This window comes from Anopheles gambiae, chromosome 2 (assembly GCF_943734735.2).
Source record: "Anopheles gambiae chromosome 2, idAnoGambNW_F1_1, whole genome shotgun sequence".
Lineage (NCBI taxonomy): Eukaryota > Metazoa > Arthropoda > Insecta > Diptera > Culicidae > Anopheles > Anopheles gambiae.
This window is the reverse complement of record NC_064601.1, coordinates 50,820,536-50,842,330: the sequence shown is the minus strand read 5'-3', so window position 1 is coordinate 50,842,330 and position 21,795 is coordinate 50,820,536. Positions and strand designations below refer to the sequence as shown.

General features: G+C 41.3%; 1 protein-coding gene across 14 annotated transcripts in view; it reads right to left on the bottom strand.

Annotated features, from left to right (window-relative positions):
- Positions 1–581: 581 nt before the first annotated feature.
- LOC1274064 (5-hydroxytryptamine receptor 1) overlaps positions 582–21,795 on the bottom strand; it is a 52,582-nt gene continuing 31,368 nt past the window's right edge. For 13 of the 14 annotated variants that reach the window (XM_061641529.1, XM_061641525.1, XM_061641532.1 and 10 more), the window contains exons 3-5: positions 5,231–5,331; positions 4,626–5,141; positions 582–4,369 (exon numbers count right to left, since the gene is read on the bottom strand). In XM_061641529.1, the coding sequence (XP_061497513.1) occupies positions 2,280–3,707 (1,428 nt within the window). In that variant the 5' untranslated portion in view covers positions 3,708–4,369; positions 4,626–5,141; positions 5,231–5,331 and the 3' untranslated portion in view covers positions 582–2,279. Of the gene's footprint in view, positions 4,370–4,625; positions 5,142–5,230; positions 5,332–6,351; positions 8,867–21,795 lie in introns of those variants that run through there. The other variant, XM_061641531.1, reaches the window with a different exon arrangement.

Below are 21,795 nucleotides of genomic sequence, written 5' to 3'. Positions count from 1 at the left end.
ACGGTCAGCATTTTTAGAGTATTAATTCAATTGAATAAATTCTTCTTCTTCTTTGGCTCAACAACCGATGTCGGTCAAGGCCTGCCTGTACCCACTTGTGGGCTTTGGCTTTCAGTGAATAATTGATTTCCCCCCATAGCAGGATAGTCAATCCTACGTATGGCCGCACGGTCTATTTTGGATTGAACCCATGACGGGCGTGTTGTTTAGTCGTACGAGTTGACGACTGTACTACGAGACCGGCTCAAATTGATGAATAAATTAATGAATCGATTATTTCCCAAGATCCAGTTGGAGCGTCTATTATTGTGCTTAAGTCGGCGTGTACTGTGCCTGTCTTAAGCTGCTGCTCCGAAAGACACTTTCTTGTGTGCGACAGCTGGTGTATAATAAAAGAGGGCGGGCAATAACTGCTTTAAATTTACCATTTTCCGGACATCCGAAGAATTTTTACTATGTTGTTATACTTACCTATTCTCTAGCGTCAACATTAAGGGATAGATTATTTTGCTTGTAACTGTCATCGTGCTTACACTGGACAAAAGAATAAAAAACATCAAAAATAAATGAGCAATTACATATTTTCCTGCATTTTAATCGTCTCTCAATCGATTTTTGTAGCTCTTTATTTCCTCCACTGATCTGTTTGTTTTCACTACACAGGGAAAACAGAACCGAAAATATCTGTATATAATATATATATATTTATAGCTAACTAACTAAACTGAGTAGAATTGTATCTTACACTTTTGGTTTACGTCTACTGCTTCCGTTCGATTTTGTGAATTTGTTGCCTTACTAGCTTCCTGTTGCTGTCCATTTGTAGTTCTGCTCTTCAATAGAAAGCCGTTACTTTCCTGTCTTGGTAAATGTCTCTATTGCTCATGGCTGTAATAGACATACGATCGTAGAAAACTCCCAATAGCGGATGCTGCTACAATATCAAGAAATTTGAACTTGCTCTTGGGCATGGTTTGAAAAACATTTTGTTGTTTTTTTGTTCGTTAGTATGAAAACATTGACCAAAACCCAGCATGGTAACGTGCAGAGCAGGTTAATCTTGTTGCCAAGTTGATCATATTTAACAGGAAGGATGGAAAATCAATTGCATATAATTAGCATAACAAGAAAAAAAAACTGTCCAATTGTATGATTTTTTCAATTTGGAACCTCCAGGTGTGTATGATTTTGTTAATACTGGTTTTGCGATTGAATGAACTTTTGTCACATTTCCTGCTGTGTGCGATACCTGCCGGTCAAACATAGAACACTGAAACTAGTCTAACATTCATAGGTTGCTACCCGCCCGACTTGCCACACATAGTACACGCACCAGATCATAGATACACGTACATTCAGATACACACACACACACACATTGATCGAACCGTGATCCTAGCGATCAAATTCTCAAAACATCGATACGAATAAATTGCCACCGGATTGTTGGGCAGTTGTTGCTCTGTTTGCTCTGGTTGCGTGTTTTCGTGCCATACTCTCCTTCACATCGGTTGTGGAGGCGTTTTGAAAAGGTGTGCGTCTTCTCTGAAGCCTGTGTGACCTTGAGCCATGCTTGTCGCTGCTTCTTCAATACATGCGCTACACACCCAGAAAGGAACACATGTACCGAAACGATTGCTTGCTAGCCATATTCTCTTATATCACAAAACATATACATCGGTGATGCTGTGTTTGCTAAATGTTATGGGCGTTGCATTGCTCTAGTAGTGACGGGCTGCGTACTCCTTGCACATACAATACAAAACACAGAAACAGACAAATCTCTTCCGGAGTTAACAGTGATACATCTTTACATTTTCCTGCACGCCTAGCATGGGATGTAACGGGGTAGTGATTCGTTTTGGTTTTGGGTGTTTTGATTGCGTGTACGTTTCCGTTTACGTTGCGTTTACGTGTACGTTAGCAGAGGGACCTTGGGAATTGGGAAGTGAATCTGGATGACTGGATGCTGTTTGTTATTTCGTTATGCTAGCCCACTCGATAGAGACGTAGCAATGGCGAGGGATACATGAATGAGAAAGCATGACCTGATGAACTAACTCCTAGCGGTTAGATGTTTGTATGTACAAAAAGGAAGACTAAATTAAACTAGACGTTCACCTGCCCTAGGTTTCGTGATTGTTGCCTGCATTAAAGTGTATTTGGTTTTGTTGTATTTGTTTTTGTTCGCTTTTGCTTCACCATTGCACCTCGACCGGACGCACCCAATCGTGCGCCAATCGTGCAACTTGCACACGCGCGTACTGCGCCACCAGCCTTCACAGAAAGCTCTCGCGTGCACCGCCATCGTTCGTGATTACTAGTCGCTGTGAGCCCGGATCACCGTACTGGCTGTGGTAGAAGTCCTCCCGCATCATGTTGTTCAGGCTCGAGCAGCGGAAGTACAGGATCTCCTGGAACGGCTTCCGGAAGTCGCGATTCAGCGTGGCGTAGATGATGGGATTGAGCAGCGAGTTGGCATACCCGAGCCACAGAAAGAATGACGACAGCGTCCGATGGTCGTCCTTCATGAACGGGCGCACCAGCGCCAGTATGAAGAACGGCAGCCAGCAGATCGTGAACGCGGACATGATGATCCCGAGCGTGGTCGATGCCTTCCGCTCCTTGGCCAGCTGAAACCGGAGCCGCTTGTTCTGGGGCGAGCTGGTGGTCACCTTTCCCGGCGGTCCGACCTTTTCGCCGACCATGCCGGGTGGCTTCTTTTCCAGCGCCACGGCCTGCGTTGCACCGTTGATCGCACTTTCGAGTCGCTTCTGCGCACGCTTCTCTTCCATCACGATTCGCCGGGCGGCTCGGAAGATTTGAAAGTACACGAACAGCATGACGGCGAGCGGGATGTAGAACGAACCGAGCGTGGCGTAGATCTGGTAGAAGAAGTTCTGGCACACCGAGCAGGCGGGCTGCCCGTTGATCTCGTGCTCGTTCCCGAGGATGAGCAGCGGCGGTAGCGAGATGCATGCCGCCGCCAGCCACACCAGCACGATGCAGGCGATCATGCGCCGGGGCGTACGCTTCACGCCGTACTCGAGCGGTTTCGTGATGGCCCAGTATCGGTCCACCGAGATGGCACACAGGTTCAGGATGGAGGCCGTGCAGGACAGCACATCGAACGCGACCCAGATGTCGCAGAACACCTCGCCGAAGCGCCACTCCTCGAGCACCTCGTACAGCAGCGCCATCGGCATGACGAGCAGGGCCACGCACAGGTCGGAGATGGCCAGCGACACGAGCAGATAGTTGCACGGCCGGCGCAGCTTCCGCACCAGACAGACGGCCACGCACACGAGCACATTGCCGATCACGGTTCCGACGATCACGGCCAGCAGGATGATGCTGATCACGATCGTGGAGACGGTCACGTCCGGCGGACCGGTGGGGGCCGGCGTCGACGCGGACGGGCCCACCGGGAACGGGGAGTAGAGCGACGCGGTGGTATTCGCATCCAGGTACGCTAGAGAGCTCAGGTTCGTGCCATAGACGAGGTACGGCTGCTGGGCGGCAGTTTCAGTCGTGACGGCCCAGGCGGTGGCCGTGGAGGTGGCGGCTAGGCCGGGACTCGGGCTGGCTAGCAGCAGGTTGGCGATGGTCGTGGCCACGGTTAGGGCGACCGGCACGCCGTCCGTCCGGCCGGCCCCGTCAACGTCGGTGCGATGCTTGCTGGCGGATGCGACGGTGTCCGAATCCATACACGCAGCTGGCACGGACGCGTACGCACCGTGGCAGGAACTGGGGGCTGCTCCGAGGATCAGACCCCCATTCCCCGCGTCTAGTGAGTGCTAGAGAGTGGCAGGACGGTGGAATAGTGGCACCAGCACTCCAGCAAAGATGTACACAGACTTTTTCTTTTCTTTCTTCTTTATTTTGTTCTCCGCTCTCACTCTCTCGCTCGCTCTCGCGGCCTCTTTGGTCGGTTAACAGATGATTGCACTAAATGCTATTTGTAGGTGAAGCTGCTCGTATCTATCCACCCACTCGTGTTCGATCGAGCCGTATCGAGCGTGCTTTGCAAGGGCACTGAGGCCAATTGGTGCTGTTTCCTCTATGCTTTTTGCTTTAGCCCACTCCGTCCTGTCTAGCACATCTGGACGGTGGAAATGGTAGCCTCAGGGTGCTCCAGCATCGCACGCGTTCGTTCGTTGCGTTCGAGTATCTTGTACAGTATATTTATTGAATTACTCCTGCAGTGATTGGCTGAGAGAAGCATCAAGCACTCTCCATCGGGCTCCTCAAAATGCTACACTAGGCAGTTTTTTATCCTTCTTTTGTCCTTCTTCGTCTTTACTAGACACCAAACGGCACCAGCAACATATGGGACCAACAGCTACAACAGTCGCACAGGTTCAGCTCCCTGTGGAAGGGGTAAAAAAGAAACAGGGTAGCGTGTGTGTAGGTGTGTGCGGGAGGAGGGTTTGGTCGTCGAGGTCAGGAAGTACTGAGTAGATCGAAAAAAGTAGATGCTTTTATATCCGTCCATCACGGCATCATTGGGACCATGGCAATAAGAAGGCAGGATACAATGCCGTTGCAGAAATAAACTCGTACCACATGCAGCACTCCCTCTCGTCCGACCGGGCTCGTTTGCTCCCGTTTCAAGTTTGACTCACCTTCACGCGATTGCACTCTGTCCTCGGTCGCGAAGAAGAAAAAAAAAACGGAGCGAAACAGCAAGCTGCTTGATTGAATTACTGTATCATCGTTATCCCTCTCGTGGCACCCTAATAATGTCACTGTGGCGAAGCTGCGTTTGCTCTCACTCTGCCACTGTGGCTCTCGGTAGTGAAAGAATCTAAAAATGATTGCCACTGGAGCTGCGGTTGCTGACGACAGCCGTGTCACCTGCTGATGCTGCACCGTTGATTGCCCGGGCATGCGGGGCAAGCTGCAGGTGCGCTGCGCTGCCAATCTCGACCACCGGGACGGAGTTGAGTGGTTTTTCCAGTACCGGCACTTTGATCACCGGATTCACCGTTGCCGTCATGAGGGGGTTCGTCACTCCGGTGGGCTCCGATGTGTGACAAAGACACGATGAGCAAAACAAGTAGAATGCAGTCTAGCGGTTGCAACCTCAAATGCGCGAGATACTTGTGAAACGCCTTTGCTTTATGCGAGCAGATGAAATGCTGTAAAAATACACAAAGAGCATTTGTTATTGTATGAACTGTAGTTGTTGGTGGGTATTTTTAGCTCTGCGATAAGGAATAACACATACATCGTGCAGCCCGGCAATAACCAATCAGGGTAGAACCAGTTGCCAAGCCTGCTAAGCGTAGCGGCGTTGCACAGAATGATCCAATTTCGAGTCGCGACAAACTGAAAATAGAAGAAAAATGTGTTTAATATTTCAGCAATTCGTATATAAGAAGGAAGATCTCAATGCACAGGACAAGAGTGAAGCGTAAATCATCTAAAATGGCATGAAATGTGTTCTTTACACCTTACATTAATTTACTACTTATGCTCATCAGCAACCATTGTTTAACAATACTAATATATAAAGAAGACGAAATTAAAGGAGCTCAATAATAAATGAACCATTCTCAATTGCATTGCCTTTTATAATGAGTAAGTTTAATTCATCCTCTTTATTCGCTGCCTGGGCACACCGGAAGGTGTAGAACGTTATTGATGAAAATTGCTTTTCATACCGATAAAGTAAGCATAGCAAGAGGTGAATTAATTTTCCCCAGTGAATACGGTCTGACGAGAGTGTGAGAAATTGGTGGAAGAAAATACACAACCCTTTTTTTGCGCAACGTCAGCACCAAACTCCGTTTTCAAATATTTGATTTTCTCACTAAAATAAACGGACCGATGGTACGGCGCACTGAAACCTTTCGGCTATCAAGAGTTCTCAAGATCAAGTTTCCCGCGTCTATTGGTTTTGAAGCGCGGAGCCGCAAGTTGCGATGAAAATCAATAAGGCACACAAACACGCAACGCCAACGTACACGAAAGGCAACCACATTTTCCACACTGTGCGCTCGTGGCAGGAGCTCGTACAAGCCTTATTGGAGCTGCTTTAATGTGCTTGAGCTCGCCAAAGAAGCGTGCCAATTGCTTCGGCTGTACTAATGCAAAGCTTCGCCTGCCAATGTGGCAAAATAGCCCCCATTTTCGGCAGGCTGGCGAGCGGCCATTTTGAATCTTCCAGTTAGCAGCTGGTCCAACGCGCTAACTGGTTTCGTTTAATGGATTTTCCACCACCGGCAACACTGCAGACGGCCAACGCAAGTCAACTGAGCCGAGCTTAACCGACCCCTTTTTTCTTGCTCCCGGGCGAACCCGGTAAGACTAGCGCGCGGTTAGAATGTTTGCCTAAAATACACTTACCTTCGGGGCACTGTGAGCACGAGGTAAACACGAGATACAGTGGAACGGCAATGGTGGAATGGGTGTGTTGATGAAGGAAAAAGGCATCCCTGCCACTTTTGTTACCGACGGTTTCTGGTAGCTTGGAATGCTTTTAAGAGGGTTTCTGCACACCGGTAATACTGCCACGTGTTTGGTGGCGGTGGAGGCGCCTGGTATCGCTTAATGACGTTTTTAAAATTGGTTCCGCTTCTCGGCCCAGAACGTAAAACGTCGTTACGAGCCCGAAAACATATGTGACAGGAGGCAGACAGTATTAGAGACAATATTTCGCGTTATGGAGACTGACAAAATTAGGTAAGCAAACGTGAATGTGATGGGGAGGAAACATGTGGGAACGAATTTACTTGTTGAGTTTCAACAAGATAATCAAAAGTAACGCACTGTTGTTAGTGTTTGTCAAAATACTTTCTAAAGTCATTTTGATTCATTTTCACAGTACAAAAATGAACAAAATCATGGTAATTATAACTTTTAATTGATGTTTTAAACACGAGGTGTAATGTGTGGGCACTAATGAGCTTTTGGCGGTACGCCCAAATGTCACGAAAAACCAACAATTTGTAACTGATAGATTGATGTTTCGATATGAGTAGCAATAGCAATAAAAAACATCATGGCAGCAACATTACGCTTACACCAACCTCACTCATACGATTTTAGTTTTCGTTGTTTCGGGTTTCTTGACATATTAAACATACACATATATCATATATGTACACATATACATAATCCAGATTACTGGATTATCTTGAGAAGATTCATATTTCTGTAATCATAGCTTTTCATTTTTTATTTTCAAAAGTTGTGTTGATTTCAATATTGATCGAAAATAAAAGTTTCTGTTCTGAAAGACTTTAGACTACAGAAAGAATAATAATGTTCATTCGATTGGTGTGCTTGACTTACAGGCTGCAGGTAAGCAAAGTCTCTCAGCCTCTATGGTCCATCGAATCAGCAATCTTCCTCAACTACACATCTCAAGAATTACAATGCAATGCTTAATTGTACAGTGGCATCGCCGGTTGATACCACATGCATATCCATACGCTGTGCCTTTGTTCAATAAATAATTCATGCCTCCTTTATGCGGCATACAATACAAAACCACAGAAACCTGATACCTCTGCGCATGGAATCCATGCATCAGACCATTTGATGTAAAAAAGGCATCCATCGGCAATCAAAACAAAAGGCTAAAATTAACACTCACAATGGTATGGTTTGTGTACCAAGTGGTCGGTAAACATCGAAGCGAAACATGCCGCCCCACAAATGGCCTATCCCTGTACGATAGCACTCGTCGATAATGGTTCACCACTTTTACATGGGAAACCCATAGGTGCGTCAGTGGCAGCATACATCTTGAACGGAAACAGTGCACTGTTGGCACTGTTTATTCAATACAGGGAAGAAAGTTTACCCAAAGCATCTTCGATACAATGGAGATGTGCAAATTAGCTTCTAATCTGCCGGCACCTTGGAGCAGGAAAATTTCACACCTTCATTTGCTAGAGTATGTATTAAGTTGAACTGCAAACGCATCAACTGTAAGTGCTATTGCATTGAGTGATTGGTTCGCTCAAATTTCAAAACCTTCAAGCCAGCACAGCACACTCATTCACATATGAACTCGCCAAGAAAGTGCAAAGATCAATATACAAATTCCAACAACAGATGAGTTTTTAGAAAATGAATTAACATCCATTTCGATAAGAAATTCTCAATCCAGGGAATTGTAAAGGCAATCAGAAGCTTCTAGTGATAGGTTTGCGTAAAACAAATAATGTATTTATTGAGGCATACTCAGGCTCAAATTTGCTCCAGATGGTATAACAGCTTGCATAAGCTTACATCTACATCAAGCTTTCAACATGGTTTAGAGTTTATTCCTATTTATTATTGAGATGAGCAAAGATAAATGTTTTAAATTTCATTGCTGATTACATTTCGATGCCATTTTGAGGCAACAAACAAGTGAGGTTTTGTTTTGTGTTAACATTTATTTATGCTTTTGTTCATTCATAGCTCCTATAGCCAACCCATTTGCACCATACGCATCGCAAAATATTTCAATAGTACATCCAAGCATTTCAAAGCCTGTACTGTCTAATCATGATGTCTACATGCTCATCCATCATTGTTGTGTAATGAACAATAAGTGGTTTAATTTCATCTTCCCACAGCTGTCTTGGAATGCAAGCATATTGAAGCTAGAGGAACATAATTTGCGGCATGTGATAAAGTTTATGGTTTATCTTCTAACACTCCCTGTCCCTCCCCAAATTGTGCCACTCATAAACAGAGACACACTTGCTGGCATCAAGCACAGAGCGGTAAAAAAGGCTAACAACATTCTGCTAACGCTTAGCCGTGTAGCGAGATGCTTCCCGACACAAAACATGGGCGTGATGAACCACAAATTAACGACACTGTGGTAAAGTTTGCGGAGGCTGTGTATGGTTTTAAACACTGGTTACCGTGCACCGAGTCTACCTCGCAGGTAGGCGAAAAGGGGCAGCGATTGTTAAATTATTTCATCACCATACCATGTATTCGAGTGATCATTATTGCGTCTTTATCATAGCCACAAAATGTGCTGTCTGTGGGTAGGAAGAGTATTGAATGTTAATTAAGTCACAGATTATTGCGCTATTTAATTTCAGGTAAACTGAAGAAGGTTTTGGAAGAAATCATTCATCAGGTGAAAAATTAACCACCAAACATCTTTGCTCATTTATTTCAAGTGAATTAAAGGCAACATCTACTACAAATAACATTTTATCTTTCTTCTGAAGTTGCATGTATCATGTGAAGATATTCATTCCTATAGTCAAATCACTGTCAAGTTACTGTAATTTGTAGCAGAATTAGTGAATGATCGTAGCAAGCGTACCAAACGATTAATATTATTAAATTTAACTTAATAAAGCCGCTTCCATCAAACCAACAAACCGAAGCATGGTGAGTCGATTTATCCAAATACCTTATACATATATGCTCGCTTTATAAACTCATCGCCAATTGAAAATAACTTCACAATTTACGAAACTCAAATCAAAGTTTAATATTTAACCTGTGTAGGACAGATTTAACAGTACAGGTAGGCAAGATCGAAATTATCTGCACCAACCATTGACTCATCAATTTATTCCCGCCTCAAAGTCGTAAAGCAATGCCTACCCTAGTGCTCCAAGAGCGAAATTGTTTGCATGAATTTGGGACACCTGGTTTGCACATGAATCAAAGGACGGAAATCCAGTCCCATTTGTTTTCATTTTAGGCTAGTGAGAATATGTTATTCAATACAGCCTACGGGAATGCCTTACTCACGCACATACGTACAGATATCAAAAGGATGTCTGGAGCAGCTGCCGTTAGACAGGTACGATTACTCAACGGACCAACGAAAAGATCCCCGAATTGTCCCGATTCGCGGTAAATGGGGTAGCTCATGAATTTGTTGTGCTACGGTACAGTTACTGTCACTCTTTCTCTCTCTCTCTCTCTCTCTCTCTCTCTCTCTCTCTCTCTCTCTCTCTCTCTCTCTATCTCTCTCTCGCTCTGTCTCTCTCTATCTCTCTCTCTCTCCCTATCTCTTTCTCTCACGCCCATTTTTTCTCTTTAATCGCACAGTGCTTCCTATGGATTGCTACTGTTCGGACTGTGTGGTATATTTATGCGCTACTTTCGCCAACTTCAATATTTTCTGCAATCTCATCTCGGTGCCGGTTACGGTGTGTTCATGGCTATGCCCAGCACTTCCGAAGCCATAAAGAGTCCAGCAAACAGACCAGCTGTGTGCACCGGGAGATGGTACCGTTGCGTACCCTTTTATAAATAGAACTCGGGCGAAATATGACTATACACACTCGAAACCCGGGAGAGATGGTACCAAAGCAGGAACGGTAAGATTGTGTTCGGCACATCGGTGTGGTTTTCGATTCCCATTCAATCAGAATAGCAAGATGCTTTTTGCTCGTGCGGTTTGCCAATTCGTCGAGTCCTTAAAGCAGATTGCGGAATAGGCTAGCAAATGGCGTCTTTGCCGGCTGGATATGGTTAATGTTCAATAAAAAGGCACATTTAATGAAGAGCTGCGATCATCTAGTTTAATGTGAATGAGCTAAGCAAAACATTGGCTTCGCTAAGGGTTAAATAGTTTCATTAGCACGCTGCAGACATGTAATCAAACCATTTGGGAGATTGTTTAAAATTAGCCTGCTTGATGAAAATGTATCTATTAGCAGCAGGAAAACGAGCCGTTTTGGTGAAATGTGAAGCGGCAGAAAACGCTGTTGGTAAAATGCTGCAAACGGCTTAATGCTAAATTCATACGAACGTGGTTAGTTAGCTAGTGTGTTGGTGTTTGATAGAGATCGAAACACCCAATTGCACGTTAAAATAAAGCATCGATTTTAATTGACTACAAAATATATGTTGTGAATTGAAGTTTCACTGGTGTCGGTTTGATTAACTTAAGACGTCACTACGTTAAGCAGCATATATGGCCAACAGATTTGGTGAATATTTACTTTTCTGACAATTAAAGTCGCATCAAAATTAAAATTAAAGAATTAAAGTCGCAGTATCCTTGGATGGAATTGGTTCCGCTGGTTATGTTCAACCAATATTACTAACCGTTTGCCACTGACATACTACTCGATGTTGATCGAACCTTATCCCCGAGCGATAGATCTGCCCTGGAAAAGGTCAATCGGACCGGGTATAAACTGTGTTCTATCGTCTGCAGGTAAGAAAGCTATTTTACAAAGCAAACAATACAAGGCGTGCTAAATTTCCCAATGGGTTTTGTATTAATCTTGCTCGAATGATCATTGCTGCAAGATTGGCTAGGAAGATGCTGTTTCAATGTTAAACCTAGCACACCTCTCACAAAGCACGTGGGACAAGATGTGTAGAAAAATGAAATCAAATAAGGATTTGTCCGTTTTATAATGCCTGCTCAGGACTTCACAAAAGGAGATGAAATTAAAAGGAATAGCCCACGGAGAAAATCGAACTGATGGTAGAAAGCGCCCATGCTGTCTCGTCTCTCGTGCTATTCAAATATGTGAACAATGTGTACGATCTGAGCAGGATGCTAGATGAAACGCAAACAAAAATACTTGTTAAACAAAAACTACGCTACTGCCGAGGCACATGGTAATAAAAACATATTTCCAGGGCAACTTTTAGCAAATTCAACAAAGAAGTTTCTCCCCGGTGGACGTATCCGAATGGATCCTTTACAAAGGATTCAACTTTGGTGCTAGTTTGAGCAAGTTAAACAAATGGTTTGCAGTGTTAAACTTTTCATCTTAGCTTCAGAAAGCGTGTGGTGTCACACTTCAAACGCATTGCACATGTCAAAATGGAAGGTCTCTCCAATTTCAGCAAATAGTTCAAAGATGAAACAAACTGCATGCGGATTGGGTTTGGATGTTAGTTTAGTTCACGAACAAAACAATCAAACAGCACATTCCTATTGCATAAACATGATATCAACCATGAAAGTACGTTATAGGAGTTTCTTAATCAAACCGAACCACACTGTTTGCTGTAGATCCGTGTGATGCAGGAATGTTTGGTATTTGTCACGGATTAGCGCCATTGTTTGTCGATTGTTTTATCCTACTCTAGAAACCGAATGGGTAAACTATTAATATAGTTATAAAATAAAGTTTTATTTATAGCTTAGGTCCATGTGGTAAAAAGATAATGTATATAAAGTTGAACGTGAAATACTCAGATATAAAGATTTTGATAAAGCCGGCATAACAACAAGTAAGGAGTTTATGCTTTGACCACTAGGTTCAGTTTGGACCAGAACCTTATTTTATGTGCTTTTGTTGTAGATGAAAAATCGTACATGTATCTAATGTTCAGTATTAGTGATACCCGAAATGTTTTCTCGAACTTTTAGTTATAAAATAAAGTTTTATTTATAGCTTAGGTCCATGTGGTAAAAAGATAATGTATATAAAGTTGAACGTGAAATACTCAGATATAAAGATTTTGATAAAGCCGGCATAACAACAAGTAAGGAGTTTATGCTTTGACCACTAGGTTCAGTTTGGACCAGAACCTTATTTTATGTGCTTTTGTTGTAGATGAAAAATCGTACATGTATCTAATGTTCAGTATTAGTGATACCTGAAATGTTTTCTCGAACTTATCTGCCCGCCATAGTGATGTCCTTCAAAGTCATGTTTCGTAAAATGTTTGACGGCGGACAGAAAAGAAAATGACAATGTGCCCAGCTAACACACGCTGCTAGAATCCAGCATTGCTTTGTAGAAAACACCTACAGCTCCAGGATCGCTCGAAAGCAACAGACGAAAATAAGACGAACGATTCTACCGAAGGATAATAAACACAACATACATCCAAAGACGTACACAATCACACAAACGTGGTATAAGCATCGTTACAAATTCCACGAATATGTATGGGATCTTGTTGATTTTGTTGTTGTATTGTGTGTGTGTGTTTGTTTTCAGCCGACTGACTTGCCGCTCCTTTGCGGGGAAAAAGGTTAATAAAGCTGATACGGCTATGATGTTGGGGTTTTTTTCCCACCGGGCGTAACCCGATTCCATTCTTAGCTTTGACAGCGCATATGGGAAAACAAAAACAAAGTCAGAAGGCATAAAACACACCCACACCCCCCTATCCATCCTGCTTCCCCGACTATTTTCCAGCCATATTTTCAAGTATATCTTCAAGTTTCCAGAAAAGGCTCGTTAAAATTTTCAAATAAAATGCCCGCCGGGATTGAGCAGAGCCGGATCTGAAGCAAGTATGAATTTTTAATTTAACTTTTGCAAGAATTTGAGTTTATCGCTCACTTTTTTGCACTAACTCAAATACATCATGGGTTGTTGCACAACAAATGCTCAAAATCCCATGCTCCACAGAGTCGGAATGAAATTTTTCAAATAAACTTTTGTGAATGCTGACTCAATCGAAAAGTAGTACTAAAAATTAATTAGGAATATTTTTAAAGAATTATTTCTCAACATTCGTACGGCAAGGCACACTAATCAAGTTGAAGGTACAAATTTAATCTGCTGTCAAGGTCTCAACAGAAAAGCACCAAGATAAAAAACAGCATAATCCCGTTTCTGAGAATATTAATATTTTTTTGGTTTTCAAACATTCCAATACATAATTTTGAATTATGGCGTATTCTACCATTTGGTATGAAGTCATTTCATTCAATCGCTTTTCTTAAGCGCTATTTATAGTCAAGCGCCGTCTTGGGAATATATCAGGTATAGGTATGGCGAGAACTGATAAACGATTGGAAAACTCTTGCTAAACAAAAAAAAAATCTACATCGCAGTATTGACGCATACTTTACCATTTATTACACTGTCGAAAAAATGGTCAGCTAAGGGTCAGCATGAGATAGGGAATTTATGCAAATGGTCTATTGTGGCTTTTGCTGTAACTTTTCAGGCGTTCATACGTGTATATTGCGGTATGAAAGAGTCTTCCTTAATAAATGAGAGCATATATTTTCTTAAAAATTTTAAAAATATTTGATAAAGAAATCGATGTTTTCTAGAACATTCCATTTGCAATTTATCGTTATGACAAATTTTTCAATTATGAATTGACACTGATTTTAAATATATTTAAAATCAATAGGCTTTTGTAGAGCACTTTATGCGCACCGAAATACATTGAATAGCAACGTTTCAAATTAGATGAAATAAAAAGAAGTTAGAAAATGTACTTATGTAAGATTTAATAAATTCATTTATAGAATACTAGGATTGCCTCTAACAAAATCTCTAACAAGTACGCAATGGGTTCGATTTAGTTCATCGATTAAGCTGATTTAGCTACAATACTTTTATTCAATTATGAAATATATAAACTGTATGTAAGCTATTCTGGCCAAAATCTTTGGCTATTTTGTATTGTAATTATCATTGTTTATCATCCCAATCTTTGTTTTACGTCAACGAGCACAGAGTTGAAGAATGTTTCAATTTTGATATAGGGTTTTATTACTGCAACTTATGAATCCGCAATAAGCACAGTAATAATAACCTATATTAAAATTCAAACATAAACAAAATACAAACAACAGTCAGGAAAGAAGTATGTTATAGCTGTAAAAGAAAAGTATTCAGCAGCGGTCACATGGTAAAGCTGTCTGACTTAACAAAATGTCCGTCGTGGATTCAAGTCTCAAATGTACCGTCGCCTCGCAGTAAGAACTTGACTTTACATATAGTAATTCAGTCTTACACAATTAAAAACTGTACTCCAAAATAAATAAAAAAGAAAAGGCACAGACAAGAATAATTATTATTAAAGTCTTTGTAGTCACTCAAGTCATGTTCAATTACATTTGCTATCCTTTTCGACAGCTTAGATGATTTATCAGATTCTAGTAATTCAAGTAAGTCTCAATAACACTACATGTTTCTTGTTGTGATAACTTTTTCCTGACGCTTAATTTTTACCGTTGCCATCAGCTTGAATTAAAATTATTATCTGAAAGATGCCAAAACAGCACCGCTTAGCTACGTCAAATGTTGCCCATCAAAGGTAGGCTACGTTAAGCATCACTCGCATCCATCAAACGCTATTTCCAGTCAAATTTCCGTGCCGCTCCCATTCACTTGTATAATAATACGTTAGTCGATGGACCCCCTGCATTGCCCATTATGTTTAAAGGGAAGGAAACAATCTAATTTACTCTTTGGATGCGAATATTTTGTCTCACGGATCGAATCATGCTGGATTGAGCTGAAGCAAAGAACCAACAAAAGCGTAAAAAGCCCAAAAGCCATAGCAATTTATTTTCTTTCTATTCCACCCTGTGCTGTAGAATATTTCTGGAAAAAAATTAAATTTAATTTATTCCTGAAAGTGTGCTAAAAGTGAATGCAAACAACATCAACAAAAAAATACCCAAAAGTAGCAGCATTTGCTCGCATTGAGGTTGAGAATATTGCACAAGGAAAAAAGGAAACTTTAAAAAATATGAAACACTGAATATGAAAACATGAAACAAAATGCTGCTTGTTTACACTGTGTGCGCCTAGGCAGCGAAAGGACTGACATTGTCCGCATCATTGTCGGCATAAGTTGTTCGTCGCCTGTTTTCGCGGCTAAGGGTGCGGCGCTCTACAAAATGAAAGTGGAATATTATGTAGCGAGAGGAAAAAGCTTCTTAAGCATACATTACAGCACGTGGCGTACAGTCGGGTACAGTCACCACGGGCCAGTATGATGACATGTAGATATGGAATGGCTTCTTCACCGCTGCAGAGAGTGAACCGACACGGAAGTAGTGGTTTGCGATTCAATTTACTTACCTAGTGAGATTTTTCATCAGATTTTCCCATTTTTTGTCACTCAAAACATATAACAAATTAAATGGTAACATTTTATAGTCATGTTAAGCGAAAATCGAGTGTGATGTTCGTACAAGTTTTTAATGGTACGATACATAAAGCAATTCATGAATATTATTTAAACAGCCACCAAAACCGGTAATAGTATAATATGTCTTTAAGCTCTGCCCTGAATGTTCCACTTACCAACGGCCAAATTGAAAACCAGCTACTTTTACTGCCCTTTCTCCGTTTATAATCGTCGTACACGAAATGGGTAAAAATGTTAATCGTATTTATTCCAGTCGTTTTCTCAATGCATAACGTTCCTTTATCTCATCCTACACCTTTACAGCAAAGTAACTAATAATATTCATACTTTGCGTAGTCCCACATAATTTGCAAATGAAAGCAAATAACGGTCAGAAATGTAATTCAATTTTCTTTCTCAGGCGCATGTATCACTTTCCGAGCGGTACGTAAAGTTCTTCCGAAGCATTTGGTAGCAAAACGAAGAAAACACAGCCTGCGGTTCTGCTGTTTAGTTTGACGGGATCGTAGCAATGGGGTCAGTTTGCTTTGCATGCTGTGTACTGTTGAGTGGATTTTTTCTGGTACTTTTATTAAAAATTTCTCTCGTCGTCCTTGTTTACATCATTGACAGGCCTGTCCATCTGTACGGCATTCGGTGAAGGACTAAGAGGCTAGCATTTCATTTATTCCATTTCCCTACTGTTGAAAATGAAACATGGAGGAGGCCTGTTGGCAAGGCATTGTGTCCAATGATGGACATTTGAGAAGAAATGTAATTAGTAACAAAATACCAAAACGTCATGATAGCAAGCTAAACATTGGCAAGAAAAATCCTACTTTGTTGCCACTGACGACACTGGTCCGGGAGGTTGTTTTTCATTTTCAATTCTTGTCCATAATTTGCGACAGTAAAGATGATGCTCGAGGATGTTTTTAATCAAATTCTATTTTGAAGGCAGCGAAACATATTAAAAGGATATATCCAGTATTTTCCGTTTTTAAACGTTCAAGACTTATGCTGCCCAAATTTCTTTTGGTGCTGATATATAAAATTTACGATCCATATTATGGGCCATTGCAAGGTAACTATGCTCTAAACATTACAATACTGTTACACAGTTATGCCAACTGGATTTAGAAGCTAGTTATCTCAAAATCAGAATTGATTATTTGAAGTACAGTGCCATATAGGGGAAACTACATGCAATAAAATAGTTATCTATAGATAAGGCTACCGTTGAAGAAAACTATCGCTGCATATATTATTCCTCTACTTCTTTCAGTGAATGGATTGAATATAATTACTTAAAGTTCTTATGATAGATTATGCTGCTACAAACAATTTTGTTTTTCATTTCTCACTGAAATACTTTCATAATGCTATAAATGAATACTGGAATTAAAAAAAAAACTGATACAAATTGAGCTTTTTATGATACAATAAACAAGCCGAATAAAAACTCCAAACTGCTTGAGGTTAGCAAATGCTTTCTCGAGTTGGCAAATGGTTTTAAATGCTTGTGTGGATTTCATCTCACTGACTAAATATTCAGCTCCGTTTAAAAACTGATTTTATACAGATGACTGACTGAACTTTAATAAAACATGTTTTTACATCAGCACAATTAAAACTATATATTACAAATTTGCATTTAATATCATTTTTTAATTTCATTTCATCTCGTTATCACATTTTACGTCGACTTCATTTACTTAGCTAAAAAATATTTTATATTCTATTACTACTTGGAAACTACGAGAAAAAGGAACGAGTTCCAGAAATCCGAAAGGAAGGAAGGTAGGGAAAGGAAGATTATTCCAGAAATCCGAAAGACCGATGCTGAATACAACACTCGTTGGTTTAATTTTTAAAACTAATTCGATTATCAGAAATTAAAAATGGTTTAAACATACTCGATTCTAATAAATCTTATATGATCGGCATAATGATATAGTGTGTCAATTTGTGTCCCTATTGAGCTGTCATTTTCAAATTGGAAGTTTGTCGAGAAAAAACTGATTGAATTTTCCCTAAATTCCGTTAAAAGTAGCTCTTACTGGTAGGTTTATAAGATACAGAGAGAAGCACTACAACATTGCATTAGTATTAGCCTGTTATTGATAGCCATGGCAATCATATTGAGTCACTCAAAGCAAGGTAATCAGTTTCGATCAGTAATCGAGATTCGAAAAATCGGCACTGAATTGCACTACTGTTGGTAATTGTCTAAACAATCTGCAATATCCGATATGTGAAGGTAAACCTTATCAGAAATCTTACGTAAGCCGAGAGTAAGGAGTTTACGTGACAAATTGCTTCCACATTGCAACGATGGCTAAGACATATTTAAAGAACCATAAACTAACGAGCATAGTCCGTCGGCAAACCTAACGACTTCCTTTGGCCATTTGTGCACTGTATCGCGAAAAACACTCTACCCTCTTACTCATTTATTTTGCCGAATCTTTGTACTATCGTTTCCGTATGTGCAGTTGTGTGCGTAGCACAGAAAGAGAGAGAGCGAGAGAGAGAGAGAGAGAGAGAGAGAGAGAGAGAGAGAGAGTTGCTGATCTTGGCAAGGAATATATGGTTGGCTTCTTGGGTCGACCATATCGGAACTGTCAAATGCACAACCGAGACCTGGTCGAAACATCTGCGGCCTGGAATGTACATTACCGTGGTGAAGGCGACGCCATCCGCGTCTGTGTGGTCTCGTGCGACTAAGAAATATTTTATGGTACATAATGTTTGTACCGCTTTGTACCCGCTATACTCACCCATCATCCCTGTTCGGTGGTGCCTTTTTAAACCTGCCCCGATTCAAGCCCAAACCGTCCCTCAATAGGGGCCCACTTTATCTCGAAAGGTTTAAGTCTTAACTCGTAACGAGAATTTATTGTACTATTTTCGGCCCATGTGTACAAAACTGGTGGATTTGGTTGATGACCGTGTTGCGTTTGGCAAATGATTCCACTCCATACTGCCACCGCTGCCCACTGTTTATTGTCCACATCTATTAATCCTTCTCGAGGTGGAAGCGAGCGTTTGGGAAAAGATCGAGCAAAGGAGTGGTTTGACATAGTGGCCTCGTTTGCTGTTGTATCCGGATTGTCTGCTGGTAATCTTCGTTCACGGATTTGGCCGATGAGATATGCGAACGTTTGAGGGAATACCAAGACACGGGACACGAGATTCACAAGATGCCATAAAACATAAGACATGCGGGAGCGTGCCGTTTTGTGAGTGCTTCTGTCTTCGCTATTTTCACCATTTCTGCTGATATTTGACTTCAAATCACGCCGAATTATGGATAAATTGGGGACCGGGATTTTCGAGAAATTACTCAAGATCTGTATAGCAAAAACAACAGTATCTGCATCGTCATATGAGAGAAAACTGCTTTGTTCTTTCATTCCTTCATCCATTCCTTCCTTCAGCTTTTGGTCCAAATGGGTTGTTATTATTTCCTATTGTTTGTATCATCCTGCATGTGTGGAACATTCTGCCGTGTCCGCAGGAAGCGAATGTTCCAATCGAATGCACACATAGATGGCGTCTGCTTTTTCACATACTGCTTGCTGGATACTGCCATGAACCGTATCTCAGACAGCCTCCACCAGTAAATGAGCACGTACAACAAAGAAGCTGTCCAGTTGTTGTGTTATACAAGCAAGAAAGTCTTTCCTGCTGTGTCTTTGTTAGCCCCGATTGCTCCGTATCGCTTGATCGTCGGTCAATAGCGAATTTGTCTAATGATGCGTTACGATTGTGTTATTCTGCTTGGTGTGTGTGTGTGTGTTTTTTTTTGTTGGTCGAGCGAATTAATTATGAAAAGACGGGTTCCAAAGAGCAAGAACCAAGCACAACCCGTGGAAATGAAAGTAGAACTTTGTGATATTGTGCGACATACCAAGCTGGCTGTCCAAATGTTTAAAAAAGGTTTCTTTTCTAAAATATAAGACACATTTCTTCAAAAGCTTATACAAACATTTTGTAAAGTTTCCTTGTATTGAAATGTTTAAATTATTTCTTCAGCGTGAAATAATGCAACCCTGTCACCCAGTCGATGTAAATCAATTGAATTTATACGGCCGGCAACCAATCTGGGTCAGCATCAAAATATGTTAACTATAACACGATAACTCGTTTCACGTGTGTGAAACCATCATCGTGCCTCTCCGTTTCATTAGATCCCTATCCGCCACAAAAAAGGCAACTCGGTGTAATTGCATTCGTCCAAAGCTGATTCAAATTGAGTAACGAAGCGTTTTCCACACCGTTTATCACCAATCGCTGGCATCGAAAAGGGATGTTTTGAAGGGTCTGACCGTAAATGGGCGGAAATGCAGGAAACATTCCTAGCCTGATAGAGTGTCCAGAAAGGTGTGCAATTTTCGAGAAAAGATAACAAAATTCACTGTCCACCCTGCGCTACCCACGGATTTAACGGGAAAAAGGTTTCGCAGAAGGATAGGAACAACAAAAACGTGAAGACAAAATAGCATCACATCACAAAGTTACGTTCGGTTAGGTGTATGTGTGTGTGTTATCCTTTTGAAATTTCGATAAAAAGACCAAATTTATGTATCCGATCTCGTTGGGACGTGCGGAGAAAATTGAATGTTACGAAAAAAGACGTCCGCCCAGGTTGCACTGTTTCCATCCCGAACCTTAACACTCACCCTTGCTAGGGCTAACTGACATGACAGGGAATCGAAGGATTCGGTGCACCTTAAAATACCTTGACATTTAACCTGCCCAGCTGGGCCGGTGGTTGATGATGTTTTCCGAAGCATTCACTTCACTGAATAATCGATTGAACCATCAAAAGATCCGAACAGTGTTGATGGGAAGATAGTTTTTATAAGGACCGAAACAACCCATGCAGCCGCTTGGCCGCTTTGTTTGCGGTCTTGTGCTGCAGATTATCGTAAGCAAACAATTCCAGCCCCGTCCCTGAATAAAACCTTCTTGTTCCGGGTAAACCGGATGTTTGTTTGAGTTTGCTCAGTTTAAATGGCAATTTGTTCAAGGCTGTCCTATTCCTACCATGAAAGAAGGCACGCAAGAAAAATAGCGTACATAACAACAATCGAGCGAGTAAAATAAAATGAAAAATTCACCATCTACTTTAGCTCGACATTGCGCATAAATTGTTTCATGTAGCCGGCGATGTCGCCAACAAGTGTTTCCGAGCTTGCGCTTGTTTATGTTTCAAACCAAAACAGCGTACACCAAATTTAATCAATTTCCATCTGGTTTGTTCCTACACGATCCCCTGCCCGTCCAGGGCTAACATCATTTGCGCTTCGCGAGTTCGATACTTTCGCCTCAGGACAGGCAGCTGGTGCCAGTAGGAGCTTTGCTCCTTGCAGAAGCTACAGTTCAATGGCAGCGCTGTGTTTCATATTGAATTGTATTGTTGCCATCACGTGCCACGATGGTTTGGAAGCGATTTCTGTATCAATGATTTCGTTATTCGTTATACACAGAGCATGGGGTTTGAGCTTCGGGTTAAGTTTTTTGCTACCGGTTTACGTGTAATCTATGTCGTTCGCGTTGTCTCAATCATGGAGATGGATTGTATACGCTAGATAATACAATTTCATTTACTTATTTTCAGATAGAGTTTGAATTTCTACGAAAATGAAACAATTACATGCTACACTACCTATTTGTTGAACAAATTCTAAGAGACACATAAGTTATTATTCAATTTATAAATACAAGCAAAGCTATTTAACAAACACAGTTTGACTTTGCTTATTCCTGAAAATACTGGTTCTGGCTTTGAATCACACTACACAGCACCGATTGGTTACTCATGAATGATGAATTTACACCTATTTTTAGCTGAACAGAATAGCAGGTATACCATCATGCAAAATTTGGATATGGATAGATTTCATAATATTCATTCGAAGTATCACACTTTTGAAGTTTCAAAAATACTAATCATGTACTAATCACACACTAATCGTTACGTGAAATATTTCACAAGCTTAATGTTAC